The sequence below is a fragment of the Falco peregrinus genome, chromosome 5 (assembly GCF_023634155.1).
Source record: "Falco peregrinus isolate bFalPer1 chromosome 5, bFalPer1.pri, whole genome shotgun sequence".
Classification (NCBI taxonomy): domain Eukaryota; kingdom Metazoa; phylum Chordata; class Aves; order Falconiformes; family Falconidae; genus Falco; species Falco peregrinus.
Window position 1 is genome coordinate 82,595,330 of NC_073725.1, and position 22,650 is coordinate 82,617,979.

Consider the following 22,650-nt stretch of genomic DNA (forward strand, 5'->3'; position numbering starts at 1 on the left):
TTTAAAGTTGGTTTAAGCATGTCTGTAGACTGAGGGAGAATAAGTGACATCTTGTTAATGTGTTTTTAGATGCTGTTTTGGTATTGCTTAGTGTGAATGGGGTTCCAGCCTGGTTTCAGAGATGTTAACTGTTCATGGGCTAACTTCAGCTGTGTTTTAGCGTGTGCACAACCTGGGAGCATTTTGATGTTTGCTCGTTTGGGTTAATGTAAAACAATAGTGAAGTCCTGTTAATGTACAGGTGAACACACAACGACGCTGCAGTAGCCTGAACCACAGGTCACTCCTGCCTGCAGTGCTCCACTGGTCCCTGAAAACTGGCAAAGGACAGCTGCTGTGCTGAATTCCTCACAGTGCTCCTTTCCTTCCCCCCACTCTTGATTTTTGGGATGTGGACTTCATGATTCGTGTGGGTCCATTCCAACTCAAGATATTCTGTGATCCTGTGATATCCAGCTGCTTTTATACTATCTATCTCTTATCCTTGCTCTTTCAGAGCTCTGAGAATATGCATTTTTATAGAGAGGAGTCTGTCCATCTGTGTTTGCATATGCATTGATACTTGTGTACACAAATCTAGATAAGTATGTGTGTGCATATGTATATATATGTTTCCTTCCCTCTCTCCCTAACATGAAACTGAAACTTTGAAGAGGCGATGTACCCAAACAGCTTAAGAAAGCAACGTAGCTAAGTCAAAATTTCTGATGTGTATGGCTTGATATTGTCTTGCAACACCATGTGCTTGGCTGTCTACTGAGAGCAGACAGAAAAATATTATTTCAGTGACTTGTAGACACTTTATTTGTTGAGATCTGTATAAAATTTTAGGAGTGCCTACTCAGAAGTCCTGCTGTAGGACTTTATGAGCTTAGGCTCATAAATATCACAGATATTTTTGTTACACTTCAGGTTCGTTGAAAGAATATAAAATAAAAAAGTACCAAATTTTCAGTGTTACTAATTTAAAACTCTTTAAGTTTGCAGAAGTACTAGAACCTAAACCTTACAATTATCTTCCAGTGATTTACTCTTGAATTACACATGAAGTGTGTGTGTGTCAGATCAGTAATCTGCCACGAATATCATATTACTGAACAGTTAAATGCCATTGCAAAATTTCTACCGCTTACCAAGCCCATTTGGATGGAGAAAGAATCCCTGGTTTAGTAAAATTGTGGCTGTAGAAGCCTCTAATCATGTCTTCAGGTGTGCTCTGTTGTGGGTAGTACTTAGACACATTGTTTCTTTCCTTTTAATAGATACCGAGATTTACAGATTTTAAAGGGGATGCTGAATGTTAGTATCTCTTCAGCATTTTTTTTTTTTTTAATGGAAGCCATAAAATCTTTTTTTAATCCTTGGGTGAAATTAGTATCCCCTTAGTCTAAAGTGCCACAATTGGGTGGAGTGAAGTTTCTCTCTAATGGGCCTTCATATCAAGTATCATGGGGCTTGCTGGGAATTGTGGCCTAACTTAAAGACTAACCACTGTCATGATGTCTGTGTTTCTTCCATTACCTGCCTGAGTAAGATCTTTGAGCAGGCCTGGCTGGTACTCTGGCATTAATGCTGTTTTCAGGTTTATCAAGCAACGTGATCTGGAAGCCCTCGTTAGGGAATGCCTTAGCAGTGTCTGTAGGGAGTTACCATTTCATCCTCTAAGAGTTTCTGTTACTGAAAGAATCTTTAAAACAAGGAGCTGGATTGCACTCAATTACAAAGAGAACCTGTACATGTTGATCTGATTTAGAGTCAGTTTTCCTTAACTGAGAAATATGTCTGTGTGTGTCTTTGAATAGGTGGGAAGGGTCTATCCCCAAGCTGTCTACTTCCCCATTAGGACCCTCTATTTGACCTTGAAGATAGAACAGCGAGAGCGCTACAAAAGTGGTGAGCTTGATCATGATGAAATTGTTTGGGTTCTTTGTAACTTATTTTGAGCTTCACCTGATTTTATTGGGAAAACTGATTCTCTAGAAAACATAACCAATTTATAAAGGCTAAGGGAAAAAAAAATCTTGATGAACTTTGCTTGTATTCATTTGTTCCTGTGAAGTTAAATGTACAGATGGCTTGAGCTGTCTTGAATTTTCTTGAATAAAATATTAACCAAGTAGAGTTTAATCGCCTTCATTCCCGTGCCAACTTAGTTATTGAGAATTACATATTCCTTACTGGATTTTTATCTTTAAAAATTGGTGGAGAGATAGAAATTCTTGGATTACAGGTACAGATGAGCATCATAGTTTTCTGAGATGTTGTAGTCTAATTTTGTTTGAAGGCATGAACCATGTGACATTCAGTTTCATTTCAAGTAAGTCCAACTTTTAAAAATAGTTTCACAAAGGATGAATTCATGTAACTCAAGTGAGGGAAGCTGCTTTCCCTGAATAATCTCCACTTTAACGTTTCCGTAATAACTTCTTAAGATGAATGTTCAAGTGAAGTTAGCATCTAAGTTTATAGAAAATAAAATCATTTTAGGCTTTGAAGAAATGTTTGGGAGGTGGGAAGAACATTAAACAACTTGTGCAACACCTTTTTTTCCAACAAGTCCTATTTCGAACTGTTATGTCAAATGATTCCACAGAATTTCATCGTTCTTTTGTCCCATATAATTTTCTGGGAATCCCAGGAGTGCACTTGAAGAATTCTCCGTTCTGTTCTGTGTTCTTTGTTATGAAGTGCATTGTTTGTTTAATTGCCTTTTCACTTGGGAATTGTTCACTAAATTTTGAAGGACTAATTAAATAATGTCTTATTTTTCTTTGAGTACTCTTTTGGAGGAGGAGGGGATGCCCACATACCATAATACTTCACTACGTTCATATCCAGTGACAGGCGTTTCTCTGCCAAATTCTTGATATTGCCACATGCACATCTAAACCCCCAAATATTTCTTTCTAACCCCCCCAATTTTTCTGAATTTCCGTAGGTAATACATGATTAATACTTAATGCAAATCTAAAGCAAATTCTTTGAACAATTTATTTTACTTCATGAAGACACGTCTCAGGTTTATGAAAGGTAATTTTTATGTTTTTAAAATTTTTTACTTTCTAGATTCTGGGCAACAACAGCCAAGTTCAGTTGGAAACCAGTCCCACTCTGCCTCAGATCCTGGCCCAATCAGAGCCACTGCACCAATGTGGCGATGCAGCAGAATTATGCATATGCAGCGAGAATTACATCCAACACTTTTGTCTTCTCTGGAAGGGATCGTAGATCAGATGGTCTGGTTCAGAGAGAATTGGCATGAAGAGGTAGTTGGCTTTAATACACCTTCATATGTATGTATCACTTAAGGAAAAGTTAAATGCAAAATATTTATCTAGAGTTATTTTTAAACATTAAAACATAACTTCGTTTTGATTAGTAAACTGATGTATTTGTAGAACTGATTGTTCTGATGGGCGTTTTAAGGAGCATGGTGATTTCTGGAAGAAATGCAGAGGTTTCCCAAAACTAATAATTAGATGAATGCCTCTAGGATTTAAGCTGTTGCTTGTACTAACTCAAAATTTATATTCTTACTACGTTTCATGGATACCAGTTTCCTTCTTCATCTGGTGGTCTGTGACAGGTAGTGTTAATTGTCTGAAGTTTGAATTATAACAAGGAGCAGATGGACATGCCACTCTACTGTTATTATTTGCCTCAAAGTGTCGGGCTGTTAAGTTCTGTCTACCTAGCACAGTGTTTGTTTGAAGAAGGATTCCTCATATCACATCTTTTTCTAATATATCACAAAATTTATCTAAAACTTAGCTGCTCTTAAAAGAGCAAGGTGTACTTTGGGGCATTTCTGCTGCTCAGTTTATTTGCGGTGCTAATAAGAATCAGTGCGCTCATTGTGACTGACCCTCTGAGGCAATTTAAAAATACAGTTTTAAATAAATGTTTCTGAGAATAACTTCACTATATAAAATGCAGCGCAGGTATAAATACTTGCTGTCAAATCAGAAGTCCTAATTTTCCTGACTCTTTTCTCTTTTTTTAATCCTTAGGTTCTTAGACAGCTGCAACAGGGTTTGGCAAAGTGTTATTCCGTTGCCTTTGAGAAAAGTGGAGCCGTTTCAGATGCCAAAATCACTCCTCATACTCTAAATTTTGTCAAGAAGTTAGTCAGCACTTTTGGAGTAGGTCTTGAGAATGTCTCTAACGTGTCCACCATGTTTTCTAGTGCAGCCTCAGAGTCACTAGCTAGGAGAGCACAGGCGACAGCTCAAGATCCTGTGTTCCAGAAGTTAAAAGGGCAATTTACAACAGGTAAATATTTAAAGTGTTTTTTTAAATGATACTTTGAATTTCCAGAGAAATTTCCCCCTTCAAAGTTCAACTGTGAAGAAATTCTGCTTTTTTTATTCTTCTTCCACTATTTTTCTTAAGAGAAAATACAGAAAGCAGCACCTTTCTGTCATTCAGCAAACCGTAAATAGTTTGTTCCAGTTTTCTGTGGAGTAGTAAAGATAATTCAAATGAAAAAACAGATGTCGACATAAAGAATTAGTATATTGTTGCATTTTTATTACCTAAAACTGTGGTCACATCACATACGTGTTTAAAGATAAATTACTTCACTATATTTTTGCAATTTGTGTAGAACTGCCTGCTATAGATGAGGGACGATAATGATCTCTATTTTACAGTGATGCCAGAATTTAATGAAATTTTTACGCCAGAACTCCAAACTGACAGTATTATGTGAAGTCTTTCAAAACAGCCTATTTCTGATGAGTAAGATTACTTCAGTGTTTTGGATAACTAGATTATAAAAATCCTATTACACAAATTTACATCATTGTTAGGTAAATGGAATCAATAACTTTAATCAGATCTAATAAAAAAGATAGTTAAGGGAGGTAGCTTTCTTTGCTTCAGTCGTTTTTATCAGTGGAGTTACATGTTTGAGTATCTAATGCTGATTTAAAATTCTAAGAAAAGGTGTACAGTAGAGCGTGGTTTTGATATATTGGGAGAAAAGTGTTAAGGCCATGTGCTATATGTGACAGGAGGTGACACCGATTGGCATCAGGGTATTGGATTGATAGAATTCTCAGTTTTGCATAAATTCCTATCAGAACTACATCAGGTTTTACTTAAAGATAACTGTTTGACAGAGTTTGACAAGTGGATTTATGATGTTTTTTCAAGCATTTTACTGATACTGTTGTGAAAATAAGTGAACTGATGGGAAACTTGTGAAAGTAACTCAGTTGTAGGTATGGCCTACATAGCTTGTGCACACTGTATAGCATGGTGTCCTTTTTGAGACACAAGAGTTGCATGACAAAAGATAATGAAAGTCTTGAACCATATGATTAAATTTTTAATGGATGAAGTGTACTAGGAAGGGAAATGGAAGTAGAAACATTGTGTGTGTCTTTAATGGGAGCATACAGGGAAGAAAAAAATAATTGGGCAGTGATTAATGGAATGAAGTTTAACAAGTCCAAATGCCCGATTCTGTGCATCGGATGCAGTAATGCTGGACACGGTTGGGAGAGGAGTGGCTGGAGAGCAGCCCTGCCGAAGGGGATCTGGGGGTGCGGGCTGGGTGCACGTCAGCAGCATGCCTGGCAGCCAGGAGGGCAAATGGCATGCAGGGTGCATCAAACACAGCGTGACCGGCCGGTCTAAAGAGGGGATTATCCCGCTGTATTGAGTGCGGTGCAGCCTCACCTGGGGTGCTGTGTGCGGTGCTGGGCCCCACCATATCGGGACGTGAAGGTCCTCCAATGTGTCCAGAGGAGGGCAACAAAGCTGGTGAGAGAGCTGCAAGGAATGTCCTGTGAGGAGCAGCTAAGGGCTTCGGGCTTGTCTAGTTTGGAGAAAAGGAGTCTGAGGGGTGGGCTCATGGCTCTCCACAGCTTCCTGAGGAGGGAAGTGGGAAAGGGAGGTGCTGATCTCTTCTGCCTGGGATCCAGTGATAGGGCACATGGGAATGGTTCAAAGCTGCACCAGGGGAGGATTAGGCTGAGCATTAGGAGGGATTTCTTTACTGGGAGGGTGGTCAGGGTGGTCAAACACCAGAGCAGGCTTCCTGTAGAGGTGGTTGATGCCTCAAGCCTGTCAGTGTCTGAGGCTGTTGTGATGTAACCCCAGCCAGCAGCTAAGTTTAAAAAACCCAAACAAACATTCATAACTGTAATGGAAAGGAGAGGGAGAGAGAGGAATAAAACCCAGGAAAAACAAAATGAGTGATGTACCATGCAGTTGCTCACCAGCTGCTGACCGATACCCAGCCAGTCCCCAAGCAGTGACTGGCAGCCCCTGGCCATCTCCCCCTAGTTGAAGTTGATATACCGTGCATGATGCTCTATGGTATGGAGCACCCCTTTAGCCAGTTCGGGTCAGCTGTCCTGGCTCTGCTCCCTCCCAGCTTCTTGGACACCTGCTCACACTCACCCTGCAGAGCATGGGAAACTGAGAAGTCCTTGGTCTAGAGCAAGCACTGCTTAGCAACAACTGAAACACCGGTGCGTTATCGACATTATTCTCATGCTAAATCCAAAACACAGCACTGTACCAGCTAGAAAGAATATTGACTCTATCCTAGCTGAGACCAGGACAGAGGCATTTGGACAGTGCCCTTAGTAACGTGCTTTAACTTTTGGTGAGCCCTGAATCGGTCGGGCAGTGGGACTACATATCGTTGTAGGTCCCTTCTGACTGAAATGCTATGCTCTGCATTTAATACTAGTTTGGACTTGTTTTTCATTTTTAATGTGGTTTATATGTCTCTACATTGCAGCAGTAGTATATAGTCACTTTTTTATTGCTGTAAGTGTTGTTGATATGCTCAGGTTTTGTTGGATTTGAGTTATTTTTTTTCTGTCACAGTATCTCTTTAGTTTCTTTCCTTTGAGTGTTACAGAGATCAGGGGGTTTGGAAGTTACAAAGGAAAACTAAATACAACACCAGGCTCAAGTCTGCAAAATCTAAAGTAATGTTTCAGAGTGTTTCTAGAAAAACAATTAAGAAAGTTTAATTAATTGCAATTCAGTTACAATTTTTGGATAAAAAATAGAGAGGATTTTCAATTTTTATTATGATGTATATTTTTTGCATATCTTTACGGTATAAATGGTAGTTAAGTTTTTCAGGTTTGCTATCTGATCATAGCATTTACAAAGAATCATATGGAACAACATATAAAGCAAAGAACAGTAACATAGACCTGGGCATAAAAATCCTGTAAGTCATAAAATACAATGTGTTTCTTAGTAAATTTTAGTTTAATAGTAAGTAATTGCTTTCTGTATTTTTTTTTGTTGAAGAGTTCATGTTTTATTTTTTGAGTATGATTAAACATTAATGTCTACAAGATTAAAATAATTATTTTGCTTGGTACTAGATTTTATTTTATTTTAATCTAATAAATTAGTGTTTTAATCCACAAATGAAGTGTGGGAAAACAGAAGAAATTAAACTGATAAATGTACTTAGACATTTTAGTAATTTAATTCATTATGCAGAAAATGAAAGAAAGTCTTGTATTAATTTTGTAATAGCAGTAAAATGTGCATAAATAAATGAATAGGATTGTAATTACTGTACTGAAGATAGCAAAGGCGGCTATAACATAACGAGAAACCATTTGTAAATCATGCCTGCCATGTCCTTTCGTCACACTAGAATGTTCATGTTTATTTTTTCTGATTCTTAGTACCAGTTGCATTTAGATGATGGACAGCTAATTACAGCCGTTGCCTTCCATTCCAAAAGTATCCAAGCTGAGGAGCTGTCTTGGAGTAAACTCTCTTCTTCAATTATTTCCAGATTAATGTTGGCAGCTATGTTTTATAGACACTTTCAACTATGTTTGGTTGCATAATAATTTCCATCAACATCTGAGTTGCATCTTGATTCCTGTTTGGAACCACTGGGGACTCTTGCACCATTTTTTATATTCTAAATACTTTGTGTGCAGCAGTCTGGACCATTGGAGCTTTGATAGGTCATCTTTTTCCATCCTAATGTTAAATATTTTAAAACCAAATTTTACTTTGAATTTTTTTTCCCCTGGAACTTCAAATGCATAGTTCTTTGACCATCTGTTCTTTGTTCCTTCTCTCCTTTTCTGCTAAACCTTTGACATCAAAGAACAGGCAAATGCTGAGAAATGCTCCCTTTGAGAGCTCTCTCAGCAGTGAAAGGAGGAGAAAAACTGCCTCAATTGTTCTTTTGTGGGCAGATGATAGTTTAGAGTTTGGATTGCTTCTTTCTGCAACCATCTCTCCACTCAAGCTGAATACTAATGGAAAAATCCCAAATATACCCTTAAAGGGCAAGATAACTTTCTTGGGAGTTTTGGCACCCAGCACAGTGAATTCTTTACTGTGAATGGAAACTCTGTAATCGGAACAAAGCTTCTTGAAGACCTAGTGTGTCTCTGAAATGTGGGGAGAGGGCAGGGGGAGAAGATCTGTTAATAATTTTCAGCTTTTTTAAAGGAATATTTGGTTTCTTTTTCTCGAGACTGAGCATAGCATCACTTTGGTAGCTCTATCTTTAATTCCCTTCTAATTTTTAGATAACAGGATATTATCCAGAAAATCCAGATCAAGAGATTTGAGTTAGCATCGTATTTAAACTTGGTCTGGTCTTTATGTCTTGGTATTTTGGAGCTGAGCGATACACCAGAAGTCCTGCATCATATTGCTGCTTACCTGTCACTGGGATTTTTCAGGTTTGTTGGTGCTTTCCAAAAGTCCTTGTGAGGTTGCTTTCTCAAAGTTTCTTTTTACAGAGTGTGTAAATGTCGGAGTAATAACTTCAAAAGCAAGACAGCTTTTCTTTCTTTGAGAATGCTTGGAACTTCTTCGGTATCATATGCATAAATAATTTGGGTTGGTCTGTGAAGCTAAGCTTACATTTCAGTCCTAAGTGGCCTCTTATATGATTGGCGTCTTGTCTTTTTTTAGTTGAAGATCCTTGGGTCATGATCTTCAAGTGTGATCAGGGTCTATCTATAGTCAGAATAATTTTTAAAATCTTGCAAATGAACTATTGCTTGCTCTGAAAGTGTTAATTGCCTGGTACTTTTAACTGATTAGAACTATTTTCTGCCAGTGTAGTAGAAGGTGAGGTAGGGGGGATGAGGTGAGGTAGAGGGGGTGTTAGCTGCTAAGTCTTGGTTTGGAGGTATTTTCTTTGTAATGCTATGTTCGTGTTCTGTAGGTCAAGGATTGGGGCACCAGGGGCTTGCTACTCTAATTTTGCTTACTCAAGTGTATTCTTCTTTTGCGTTGCTTCATGAGAAGTGATGCTACAGCCCTTATTCAAAAAGAATTAAGCTTTATGTATTGTGTTAAGAAGCACAAGGAGTTTTTTTAGATCTGTCTCACTGACAGGAATATTGTGCCCCCTGTTCTTTTATTGAGAGTGCAGCATTTGGCAGCATTGAGAACAAAGAGCAAGCTGCTTCAGTTGCAGTCTGTGTCATGCTCTTCTGTGAATACCTCAATTAAAGATGAGGAGGTAAACTTCCTATTCTGTTTAGGAAACGATGGTGTAAATAGTAAGGTGTTTTAGACCAGCATGTGTTAGCTTGAGAAATATGTTCTCCAGTAGTAAGTACTGACAAAATGCATTTGTTTGAAACAAAAATACTATTTATATAGATGTCTGCAAAGCAAGGGGACTTTGTGCACAAATAATGCCTAGTCTTGTATTTCCCTTTCATCCAGCTGAAGTAATTTTTCTTCTCAGATGGGCTCTCTGTCACATGAGCAAAAAGACTAATTGAACTCTGTTTTTCCTGTCTAGCATTGGGAAACAAAACAACAAAAATCCTGAAATAGGCATTTCAACAAACTAGAGCTATCCTTGTGGTTAAGTGAATGTGTTTTTTTTAATAAGGAATATATATTTTATATATATATATATATACACGTATATACACACACATATATAGATAGATGGATATGTGTGTGTGTATATATATATATATGCATATTTTTACTACTTTGGTGAGTCACATAGCACAAAACCTAGTTGCAATTTGGGGATACTTTCCTTCGCTTCAGAGATTCAGGAGATAAATTATTCAAAAATTTTCTCACTTTCGTGAAATGATTTACTCCCACTGCTCGCTAGAGGGTAGGCTTGGGATTATAATAAGAGTGTTTTACAGTGGTACTGCAATAGATGCACTGCCCATACCAGGTACAAAAAGAAAAGGGAATGTTACAGTTACACTGATTTCTAACATCTGTAAATATGAAACTGTATTTTTCATTATAGACTTTTTTCTTATAGAAATGAAAAGGATTTGGTATGTGCTGTTTTTTAGCTGTTTTGGTCTAGTAGGCTTAAGATTTTTACTGAAAGCTTTTAGCTGTCGATACGCAGTGAAATACGTTGGGTTATATATTCTCTAATATTTTGTTTAAGTAACAGAATAGCAAAATGAAAGGAATCCTAGGCTGCATGATTTTATTTGGTAATAGTATCCTGTACATGTAAAGAAAAGAACTTGGAGAAAAAGAGTGTATGTATAGAACGATATGAACTGTCCTGGTTGAAAGAACAAATGTTCTAAGCTTGTTTGTAGGAGTAGGTCTTGTGAATAATCAGAGTTTTGAGTGGTTTTAATTGTGGTTGAAAAAAACTTGTATATGCAGTAATTACTGTACTCATGTACTTAATTCACTGTTGGCATACGTGCGGATAGATGCTTGTAGCATATTTATGTGGTCAAATTAATTTCTTCTTTGAGCAGCAGTCATGACTCTCTTGCGTTTGTTGCAGGGGTGGGTGGTATTTTTTCCCCCAACGCTTTTTAAAAATTCAAGTCTGTTAACTTGTACGACTTGGGATGCCATAACAAGGTTTACAGAGAAAGCAGGTTATCTTCTAATCCAAGTGTGTTTAATCTCTCATTGTTGTGGTACTGAAGTGCTGAACCATAATTTTATGCATGTGGCTTATGCGTTTCCCTCTTCTGGGAAATTCAAACAGATTTATTTGTTTGTTTGTGGTGTTCTGAAACTGTAGTGAAAGCAGTGTTGAGAAGATGGCATTGATGTTGTCCCAGAAAATGGTTGTTATTGCAGTGATTTCTGTTACAGAATTATTTGCATAGTGTGTTGAAGACCATGTATTGACCTTGGGAAAGTTCTTCCATTGCTTGCGTGTGGGCTACAGGAGGTAGTTGCATGCTGCAACACTGTTCGGTTGTAAAGGAAAGAGCAGGCTGTTTGCATAATATTGTAATTTTTGCTTAGGCTGTCAGATCTTTTCTTCCTGTGGTGGCACGAAGTTGTTAGCTAAGCCAGGAAAGAATAAGGAGAAGTTTCTTGCATCTCTGCATAGGAGAAAAATAGTAATAGCAATTTTACTACCTGTCCTGCACTCGCTCGCAGATTCTATGTTCTATCCTCAGTTCAGGCTCTTTCATCCCTTTTAAAAGCAAAAAGCCTCTGCTGATTTTAAATAAATAATTCACTTAGTGAAACAGGTAGAGAATGACAGTGCTAGACTTCTCCTCTCACTAAATGATCTGATCTAATCTAATAATTTCAGTTTATTACTGCTTTCTTACTATGCAATCTCCCTGGTTGCAGTAGTATATATACTGCTGAATACAGTAGTAGTATTGAAAGTTTTCACAGGATATTTTTCTAATTTTTGCATGACTATTGTCGCGACGGAGGGAAGACGCAGTCACTCAATATGAGTGATCAGCAGACTTCGTTTATTGTACCTCACAGTCACCTTTTATGCCTTGTTATAATTAGCTCATACATATTACAAAAGTTAAGCACATTATTGGTTAGTTGCCTAAATATCAAGCCTGCCCCTAGTTTCTCTTCTGTAGTTATCTGTTCCCACTTGCAACATTCTTTTTCCACCACAATCTTCCTGTTATATTTTTGCTTTACTTCAGATAAGCTGAGAGCGATGTGCGTTTTTGTCCAGCCAGCTGGACTATGTCTATGTGACCCTTTTCAGCTAGCCAGTTATCCACAGACTATAAAACAGGAAAATCTTAAGAGCGTCGTTGTTTACTAAATAACAGTATTTTAGAGCTGTGTACAGAAAAGAGGTAGAAGATTCTGACAGATTTAAGTTATATATAATTTTAGGACTCTACTACAGGATTTTATACAGAGATGAAATATTCAGCAGCTCTTCTACACTATTGAATTTTATAATTTGTTGGTTGTAGTGTTATTGCTGTTGTATGATCCTATACTGATTATGCTCTGATTATGCTGATAGTGCTAGATACTAAGAAGGAAGTTAACTCCATCCCAGCCAAAACGAGGACACTCTTCCTTGATGATTCCTATGCTATTCTGTGTTTGTCTTGAACCTGCTAGTTTTTCTTTGTGGATTCACAGGTAGCCATGTTTCTCTGCTGGACTTGCTTGGTAGTATGCCTCCCCTTTTTTGTGTGAATTGCTGACTGTAGTAGCTTTCCATTTTACTACAGTATTTGAGATCAGTGTGATGCTATTCTACATAAAAGGTGTGTGTGCTATATGTGGGACTCCTTAAAGTATTTCTCTTCAGGGCATGTGCCTGAAAGAACCTCTTTCAAAATGCAAACTTCAGACACTTGGTAGTTAAATACACTATGTAGAATTTTAAACTCTGAGGATGTATATGTATTTTTTTTCTTTTAGACTTTGACTTCAGTGTGCCAGGGTCAATGAAACTTCACAATCTTATCTCTAAACTGAAGAAATGGATCAAAATTCTGGAGGCAAAAACTAAACAGCTTCCAAAGTTCTTCCTCATAGAGGAAAAGTGCCGATTTCTAAGTAATTTTTCAGCTCAAACTGCAGAAGTAGAGATACCTGGAGAATTCCTTATGCCAAAGCCAACACATTACTACATCAAGATAGCAAGGTAACCTAAAAAATAGCCTTGGTAGCTGTAATTCTGAAAACAGAGAAGAGAATAAAAACTTCCTCCATTTGTCCACTCTGCAAAAGTAGATGTTATATACATTTAACTTATTTAAATTACATATCTAGAGTCATACTTTCATAAATGCCTTTTTTTTAATCTATCCTCCTGTAATTTTACATTGTCTCGCTAAGGAACTGTACTGTTACATGAAGAGTATATTTGATTTTCTGTTAGGTTGATACAAGTTGATATTAATTCTTCTGTTGTAGTCAGCAGAGGCACTATTCTTCAAAATGGTGATAAAGGTCTGATCTGATGATTAATATTGCTCAAGAATTGTGTTTTCTTAAATAAAAAACAGAAGAGCTTTCTTACTACAAAATAGAGACCACAGGCTAAAGGGATAATAGAATTGTACCTTGTAACACACTTGCACTGCCTTATTTCTTTGGTGGTTTTGTTTGTTTAATATCAGAGGAGATTAGCCTGGATGCTTTACTATCCTTTCCTTCCTGATAGGTTTATGCCCAGAGTGGAGATAGTTCAGAAACACAATACTGCAGCTAGAAGACTCTATATTCGAGGCCATAATGGAAAGATTTACCCATACCTCGTAATGAATGATGCTTGCTTGACAGAGTCTCGTAGAGAAGAGCGGGTGTTACAACTTCTTCGCCTTTTGAACCCCTGCTTAGAGAAACGGAAGGAAACCACAAAAAGACATTTGTTTTTCACAGGTACTGGAAAGAGATTTTATGTTATTTTTAAATATGTTACACTCAAAGATTGTAAATGCTAAAGTTTTTGATAGCTACTAATCGTTGATACTGAGGTTTTTGAATATTCAGAAGGCAAATTCACATCTGCCTAGGTGATTAGTCTTTTCTGACATTGTAGCAACCCTCTGAAGAAGTAAAGTTGATTGCATGTGATCTAGGGTGTTTTTAAAAGAGCTTATACACATAATTTGTGGTATAAAGTTCAGTTGTGAATAACATGCATAAGGAAGAGGCATGGCTATTGGATCTGTTGCTATGGTAATGGATACATGTACTTCAGAACAAGCATTGAGAAACAATTGGAGAGGGACAGAACAAAACTTTTTCTCCCCAAATTGCAATATACAGATACTGAATTTCTTTTACCTCTTCCACAGAATGCAGAAGATTTTTTTTATTTTTTTTTTAGAAGTTTGAATTTGATACATAGTTTTTGGATTCTCTGATGTGAGAACATATCTCTGTAATTTTTCAAGTAAATTAAGTGTTCACTTTCAGAAATAATATATGCTGATTGGTTAGTGTGCTTCATAATAGTTGAACTCTTGTGTTCTCCAGATACTAAGGCTGTTGGCAAATTCCAGCTTACAGCTGTGTAGCTGCTTCATATGAATGTATAAATATGTTTCATTTTAGAAGGTCAATGAATCACTTCATATAAACGAGTTCTGTACATTGCATTAGTCGGTCCTAATAATCCTTGGTTGGTGAGCAGGAAATATATTATGGATAAGGGAAACCAATCAAAGACGCTAAGGCAAAGCTGCTGCTTTGCTGTTGTCCTTTCTAAAAGTGCTGAGATCTGATTTTAAAGAATTATGGTTTTATCAGTCCCCCCTTTTGGGCTAATAGTATCTATTGATATGAGTTGCTTTCTGAGCTTAGGTGGCCAGATGATGCAAGTTGCACTTAGAGAGCTAGAGACGCATATTTGAGTTCTAACTTTGAAAGACCAAAATGTACGACCCAAAGGATTTGTTATAACAAAAGATAAATATAGTATCTCTACATATGCGAAGACAATTTTGCATCACAGTAAGGTCAAAAGAACAGAAATGCAGTGGATAAAGCCTTGAAAGATAATGATAAACAAGGCCACTGATGCAGAAATACATCTATATAACATGATTATTAAAGTAATACGTTTTCCTTCAGAGAGCTGTTTTTAAACTATAGTGTTTGCAGAAATAATTCTGTATCTTGGTTAGATACTATTTGAAAGAAACCTAAAGAACATTAATTTCTCTGCTGGCAGAGGTTAATGGAAGCAGACCAGAAGAAATTGCTCATTAACACCCCTTCTGCAGAATGCATTTTCTTCTTTAAGATTGAAGAAATTACATCAAACAATTTAAGTGCATTTAAACAACTTTTCCCTGTATTTCTGAGGTTAATTATTACAGCTTCTGAGGGAATTGATGAGAGAACAGTTTTGGTGGTAACTGGAGATTGCTGTCAAACAGTACAAACTGTTGCTGGACAACCTGGCTATGGAAGAAGCCTTGTCTGTCTCAATGTAGGTGGGGATGCACGTAGGATTTAGTTGGATGATACATCTGTTGAGCATCACGGAAGTGAAAATATGGGTTTTGCAACTTTACTGTTCATCAAGGAAAAGCTCTGTGGCTTTTCTGATTATTGAATTATTTTCTGTGTCTTCCCTATGTTGTTTTCAAATAGCGTCATTTAAACGTCTGTTCCTCAACTGTGTTCAGATATTTTTCCTTCAGTTTTTCTGAATCACTTTAGATACCCTATTGAGCTAAGTAGTTTTGTTCTTAAAAGTCATTTTTATTGACATGAGGCCAGTGTCATGTAATCAGATATTACAAACCCATTTGCATCTGAGAATAGCGAGTGCTGAATTTATTTTTTTGCTACTGTAGTTGCTGTTTCTGTTAAGATGAAAAAAATCTGCTATTAAATTTCTTTTTAACTGAGCTTGTGAATTAGTTATGAATGTAGTAATACAATTTTTCTCTTCATATACTTCAGCTGATTATCACAGTTGTATTTTAAGGGCTGATACTTGCATGCTAATTCTTCTCTTAATATTTGGGTTATGGATTAACTGTTTTATTTTGCTCTTCCCCCACCCCCCCTGCCCTCATCTTCTCTTACCCTTCTCACATTACTCCTAGTCCCCCGTGTTGTAGCAGTTTCTCCACAGATGCGTTTGGTAGAAGACAACCCCTCTTCTCTTTCCCTGGTGGAGATTTATAAGCAACGCTGTGCCAAGAAAGGCATTGAGCATGACAACCCTATTTCTCGTTACTATGACAGACTGGCAACTGTCCAAGCACGGGGGACTCAAGCTAGCCATCAGGTATTAGAATATATAATGAATTTTATTTAATCAAGGGCTTTTCTTGAGGACTGTACTATAGTGTGTCCAGCTCCCCTCTCCCCCTGGACTCTTCACCTCTAATTAGGTGCGAGACAGATATTTTTTGCAGAGGTGGTGTTTTGATTTTTTGGGGGTTTATTTTGTTTTTGCTTAGTGTTTTCTTGGGAACTCTTATATCTCTTTGGTATTTTAGATTATCTTGGAAAACTTCAAAAAAGCTGTATTCATTTTATTCTAGGTTGTTTTGTAACTGAAAACTGTAACAGACAAGGCATTGGTTGGTTTTTGACCCTTTTGTATAGTGCTTTGAAAATAATTGATAACATGGGAAACAGCATTCCTGATTTACATAAGCAGTTACAGCATGGTATGTGATTTAGGCTTCCCCATCTTCTTGTAATGTATCTCCTAAAATTGCCAGTGGGTTCATTTCATCTGAGTCAAATAAAAACAGTTGAGTTATCTCACCCTAATAAATGATAGTACTCAGAAAGAACAAAGGCCCCTCTCTCTGTAGCCTCCACCAAACTTCCAATTGTGATAAATAACCTTATTTTATTTTTTTTTATCTTAAGGTTAATGCAAATTCTTACATAAAATGCCAGTCTCATTTCAGAAATAGCTATTAGAAAATACATAGTATACATGTATCACGGACATAATTTAAAGAAATTATCTTTTCAGTCTTTCTTTGTTACAAAATAACACTAAGCGTTACATAACATTTGTTTCAATTTTGAGTATTTTTCCTTTAGGTTATGAAACTGTTTAACAAGTGTTTAACTGAAGTCAGTATAGTTATCGTGGGTTCTGGTGTAATAGAACAGATCCTAACCTTTTCTAATTAATTAGGCTAGTATATGCTACTGTACTTAAATATTTTGGTAGACTGCAAATGTTTACATCTAGGGAAAAAACTGTTGCACTGTGTACAGTTACAGAAACAGTTGAATACAGCTCTCAGCTTTTATCTTTTTGTACTTTTGAGGTAAATTTGCTGTAATAATATGTGTTACAATTTACCTACTGTCTTTCCTTATCTTGAGTATATAAAAATCCTTTACCTTATATATGACGAAACCATGCAGGCAGCCGTCTTTTAGGTTGCATGCTTTGTAGGCCCCATGTATAATTTCAGATCTTGCCATTATGCTTAAAATGTAGGATTTTGTTTTATTGCTGCAAAATGCATATCCAGCTTGCACTGAAGTGAGAAAATAGTGAAGTATGTTTCGTTAGTTTCCCATAAGAGTACAACATTGTGAGTTGAATGTCTCTTTAGCTCGCTTCTGTTTTTCTTGAAAGTCTTGAATAGAAGATACTTGAGTCTCAGGTTTTCTGACATGCCTGTTTACAGTTTTCCTACTTTTAGTGGTTTTACTTAAAATGTAGTCTTTTCAGCTAAAGAATATTTTCTAGCTGTGCAGAGGATGGGCTAAGAAGGTATCGTGTGTTTTGACAAAGTTGTCAGGAAGTAATGTTGGATTGAAAGTGTCCAAGTTCAGGATTTTTTTCTTAAAATGGGATACAGCAGTTGAGAAAAGTTTGGTAGTTGCTTTTGGCATATTTGTCAGTTGCTAAGAAGTGTATTAAAAATGATCTCTTTCAACTAATACTTTTCATATATAGGTTCTCAGAGATATACTTAAAGAAGTGCAGAGTAACATGGTGCCGCGCAGTATGCTTAAGGAGTGGGCTTTACATACATTCCCCAATGCTACAGATTACTGGACTTTTCGAAAGATGTTCACTATTCAGTTAGCTCTAATTGGCTTTGCAGAATTCATCTTTCATCTAAATAGACTCAACCCCGAAATGCTGCAGATTGCCCAGGTATGCTTTAGTTTGTTCTAGATGCATGCTGTCATCTTTGGTCAAATGAAAATCTGGACAGTACTTTTGAAATGAGTCAAAACAGTAATTTGATATATATAATTGCATTTCAGTAGGCTTTTCATTTAGATGTGATTGTACATCAGGTAGGTAGTAATTTAAACCGCAGTCCCCGTGGACATCAACTCTACCTTCTGTGGTGAGGATTTAGAACTTTGTCTGTAAAATCTTTGTTAAGATAAGTGGAACCGTTCATGTTCTGGATGCATTGGAATTGTTCATGACTGATAAGTCTTTTTAGTCCTCCTTCAAATATATTGCTTTGAATATATTTCTGTGTCAAACAGGTTTCAAAAAACCTCAAAAAAATCCCCTTTTCTTAAAGGGGAATACTCTTTTTCAAATACTCTTCCCTTTTCAGCATTGACATCATGTCAAGCTACAGCTCCTATTAATAGTGATTTTTTTCCTGTACCATCTAAACCCAACATTTAAAATAAGGTTTGCCACCTTAGTAGGGCAAAGGTGATATAAATTAAAGTTGTAATGTCATTTTAATGGATTGAGGGCTATACTCTGCATAGCAATTAAGGTTCTTTAATCCCTCTAGATACGCGTTCAGATGCTTACCCAGAGTGAACAATGCATAGAGAATGCTTGCCCAGAGCTGGGATGCATAGAGAATAGAAATCTGTCTATCTGCATGACTTCTTACAGACGATACTGCAGAAGAATCTGTTCCTGAAGGTTGATATTACAATAATGTGTAAATGCCTTTAATTTTAACTTTTTTGCTCAAAAACTGACAGAAAGAGTGAAAAGCTACCGCAGTACCATTTGTAGTCTGAGTATTAACAGGAAACAAAGATTCAGCTTCTTTTGGTTTCATTAATGAAAATCCGTTCCTTTAATTACTTTTCCAGGACACTGGCAAGCTAAATGTAGCTTACTTCCGCTTTGACATTAATGATGCTACTGGAGATTTGGATGCCAACCGTCCAGTTCCATTCCGGCTTACACCAAATATTTCTGAATTTCTTACCACCATTGGGGTGTCTGGTCCGTTGACTGCATCTATGATTGCAGTAGCTCGCTGCTTTGCACAGCCAAACTTTAAGGTTTGTATACCTTTTGAAAGTTTGTTTGCAGGCATGTTATGTGTAGCAATTTATAAACTAAATAGCACTTCCCTGGTTGAGGGAGAAACTGAACAGTCAGTGTTTTACTTTTTTTTAAAATCTTACCCTAAGGTCATCACAAAGGCCAGCTGAGATGTTTGCAGTTTGCCTTATTTGAAAGAATAGGAGGAAGACAGGTTTAATTTGACCCTTAATTTAATTTTTTTTATCCAAACATGTTAATTGAGGCTGATTGTTTCAGTTCTGTAGCCTCATAAATCTGTACAAATTCTGGCAGTGGTAAATAGTAAAATGACAAATTTAGAATCTTCATAGTAGTTTGTGAATAGAAATGTGTCTTGACCCTTTGTTAGCAGAATAGAATGCTGAAGATAAACTGTTACTTTGGTGTATTCTAGCTCTTCACAGTGTGTAGTTTTCTAAAGAAAATGTCTGACTTCCTTTTAAATTCTAATGCTTTCCAAAAATGAGGTACCTTGCACTTAGGCAAGCAATTTGTACCAGAAAGACATTGCAAAGAGCGTACTGTAGCTATGCTTGAGCTACTTACTTAAAAGATGGAAAATACTCCGTGATTTTTTTAATCTATAATACAGAAAGCTGTGTTTAAGAATATTTAATAATTTATCATTTACCTTACAAAGCTGTGTCTATACATGCAGACGCATTTGCTGACATAGCCTGTAGTTTCTACATCTGAATTAATGTTGTAGTATGCCCAGTTAGACTTGCCACATCATTTTGGTATGGCCCCACCTTGAGTACTGGGTACGGTTTTGGGCACCTCCATATAAGAAGGACATCAGACTATTAGAGTGTGTCCAGAGGAGGGTGACCAAGATGGTGAAAGGTCTTGAGGGCAAGACTTAAAAGGAGTGGCTGAGGTCTCTTGGTTTGTTCAGCTTGGAGAAGGCTGAGGGGTGACCTCATTGCAGTCCACAATGTCCTCAGGGGTGGCAGCAGAGTGGGGAGGTGCTGATCTCCTCTCTCTCTGGTGGCCAGCAGCAGAACATGAGGAAATGGAATGAAGCTCTGTCGGGGAAGTTCAGACTGGACATGAGAAAAAGGCCCTTCTCTAAGAGGGTGGGCAGTCAGTCAGAACAGGTTCTCCAGGGAAGTGGTCATGGCAGCAAGCCTGTCAAGAGTTCAAGGAGCACCTGGATGATGCTCTTTGTCATATGGTTTAGTTTTAGGTAGTCCTTTGAGGAGCAAGGAGTTGGACCCTGAGCCTTATGGGTCCCTTCCAGCTTGACATATTCTGTGATTCTATGATTTCTTGAAGATCGGAGCGCAGGTGCCCATTTATTTTTTTTGGACCTGCGGGTGCCCAGCTCAGTTCAGGCATGTGGTGCATACTGCTTTAGATTATGTGTCTTTAGACTTGAGAGGGATGCTTTTAACTCTTTATACTTTTATATTCTTTCACAAATTTCCATAAAATATATTCAATATGTGTTTTGTGTATGTTGCCCTAATGTCTATATTTGCAAACAGTGAATTTGACTCAGACTGGATACCTAAAAATTTGTTTTAGAAGCTCAAGGCAGTTGGAGTTGACAGGTTAATGTCGGTAACTCAACTCAGTGATGAGAAGAAATTGGAAGCTATTTGTTGCAGGCATTTCTTTTTCATTCAAGGATAGAACTGGCCTATATATACGTATCTATATGCGTGTATGGATTATATACATATATACCTGTGTTGCAGTCAGTGTTCTTCCCTGATTGGCAGAAAACAGTATTCGTTGAGAGCATAATCAGTGTGCCAAAAATATCCTCAGCTTTGCAAAGCACTCTTGATCTTTGGACAAGACTTCTGTGTATGTATGCATGTGTGTGTGAAAAGTCATAAATTTAGCAAAGTCATTTAAAAATAGAATGTATGTGACTATATTTGTGTATGAACATCTTATTATGTTATAGTTCACGCTTAATATGTTATAGTTCACGTGATTTTTCATTTCTGTAGGAGTCATTGTGTTGTGTTTTGATAATGAAAGCTTTTTATGAAAAGAAATACCTTGAGAGGAAATAGTAAAGACAGTTGGAAGCTGCACTCATCTTGAAAAGACCAAGATTGCGATGTTGGGACCAGAAGTGTCAAAATGCCATTGACTAAAATAGAGTTACAATTCTATAGTCCATGATGGTTCTTTGGATTAAATATAATAGTCTGATTTTTCTCCTTCATATAGGTTGATGGCATCCTAAAAACCGTCCTACGGGATGAAATAATTGCATGGCACAAAAAAACACAAGAGGATACTTCCTCTCCGCTCTCAGCAGCTGGGCAACCCGAAAATATGGACAGCCAGCAGCTGGTTTCACTAGTTCAGAAAGCTGTTACTGCTATCATGACTCGACTTCATAATCTTGCTCAGTTCGAAGGAGGAGAAAGCAAAGTCAACACTCTGGTAGCAGCTGCAAATAGCTTGGATAATCTCTGTCGTATGGATCCTGCGTGGCACCCCTGGCTCTAACTTGAAATTTTCAATAGCTTTTTTTTTGCTGCTGTTTGTGGTGTGAGTCATATATTGTGTTCAGAAAATGTGAAAAAAGCTTTCCAGACCATGGCTTACCTGTCACACTGCATTTTGTCGGTTTTCATTTTAATTGTGTTTACAGTAATATGACAATTTTACTGTTTTAATTTCATGAGGGGACACTTCCTCCTGTTTTAAGAAAGGTTGTTTAATATGCAACAGCTTTCACAAATAGCTTAAAATGAAGAGCAGAAACTTAAATAATGTACAGAAAAATCTTATTTTGTGATGAGGATCATAAAACTAGCACTGTTAGATTTAGGGTCTGCCATTCCTAATAACCTGCAGTATATAATTTTTTTTTATACAATAGCAATTATTAAAAAAAATACAGTATTCCCAGTTACTGAATTTTACTTTGTGGAATTTTACTTAATCACTGTCCCTTCATTGTACCAAATTGAAGGCACAAATAAATACTCTTCCTTTACGTTTTCTTCAAATTTACACGAGCAAAGTTGGTTTGTACAGAGAATTTTGTACCAGATGTATAGAGGTGACTTTTTGTTAGGCACTGAGAAAATTATGATCAAATTGTGCTAGCTTTTCTTGGAGCACAAGCTATGTACAGTAAAAGTGTAAACAATCTAGAGTATTTGGTTTAGTTGTGGACAGTGTTTGCAGGGGGGGTTATAAAAAGGATGGAAAAAATCATTCTTTGATACGTGTATTTGGCTGTAATAGGTAAAGTAAAATCTTAAAAAGTCCTCTTTTCTTTTTTCTTAAAGTTTAGAATTACAGTAGCTTCTTTAGAATTAATCAGTTTCTTTGTAATTTAAGAAAAGATCAGTTTAATGTTTCACTCATCTTTCTGTTGTGTTAGCATTTTTATAAAACTTGGGTGTTGAGAATGTTAAATTTGTACAGAGTGATTTTTTCAAAATAAATATTTTGTAAAACTCTTTGTGGTATTCATTTTATTTAGAATATTTTTACTGTTATACTATGGACTAAATATAAAAGACCTAAAATCAGGTGTGATCTTTAATAAATGAAAACAGCCTGTATTTTAAAGGGTGATGTCTGTATTAATGAGATATGGATGTGATGTTCTCATGTATGGTATTGTATTTGTTTACATAACAGCTGCAAATAGGAGGTATGTCTATGACAAACATTTCTTCACTCACTGTACAGTCTTT

At 36.9% G+C, this 22,650-nt stretch overlaps 1 protein-coding gene across 4 annotated transcripts in view; it reads left to right on the top strand.

Annotated features, from left to right (window-relative positions):
• TRRAP (transformation/transcription domain associated protein) overlaps positions 1–22,412 on the top strand; it is a 96,896-nt gene extending 74,484 nt beyond the window's left edge. For all 4 annotated transcript variants that reach the window (XM_055804322.1, XM_055804325.1, XM_055804323.1 and 1 more), the window contains exons 63-71: positions 1,803–1,893; positions 3,067–3,266; positions 4,011–4,272; positions 12,640–12,865; positions 13,388–13,605; positions 15,789–15,973; positions 17,624–17,827; positions 18,751–18,945; positions 21,161–22,412. In XM_055804322.1, coding sequence (XP_055660297.1) covers positions 1,803–1,893; positions 3,067–3,266; positions 4,011–4,272; positions 12,640–12,865; positions 13,388–13,605; positions 15,789–15,973; positions 17,624–17,827; positions 18,751–18,945; positions 21,161–21,445 — 1,866 coding nt within the window. In that variant the 3' untranslated portion in view covers positions 21,446–22,412. The remainder of the gene's footprint in view (positions 1–1,802; positions 1,894–3,066; positions 3,267–4,010; positions 4,273–12,639; positions 12,866–13,387; positions 13,606–15,788; positions 15,974–17,623; positions 17,828–18,750; positions 18,946–21,160) is intronic.
• The last annotated feature ends 238 nt before the right edge of the window (positions 22,413–22,650 follow it).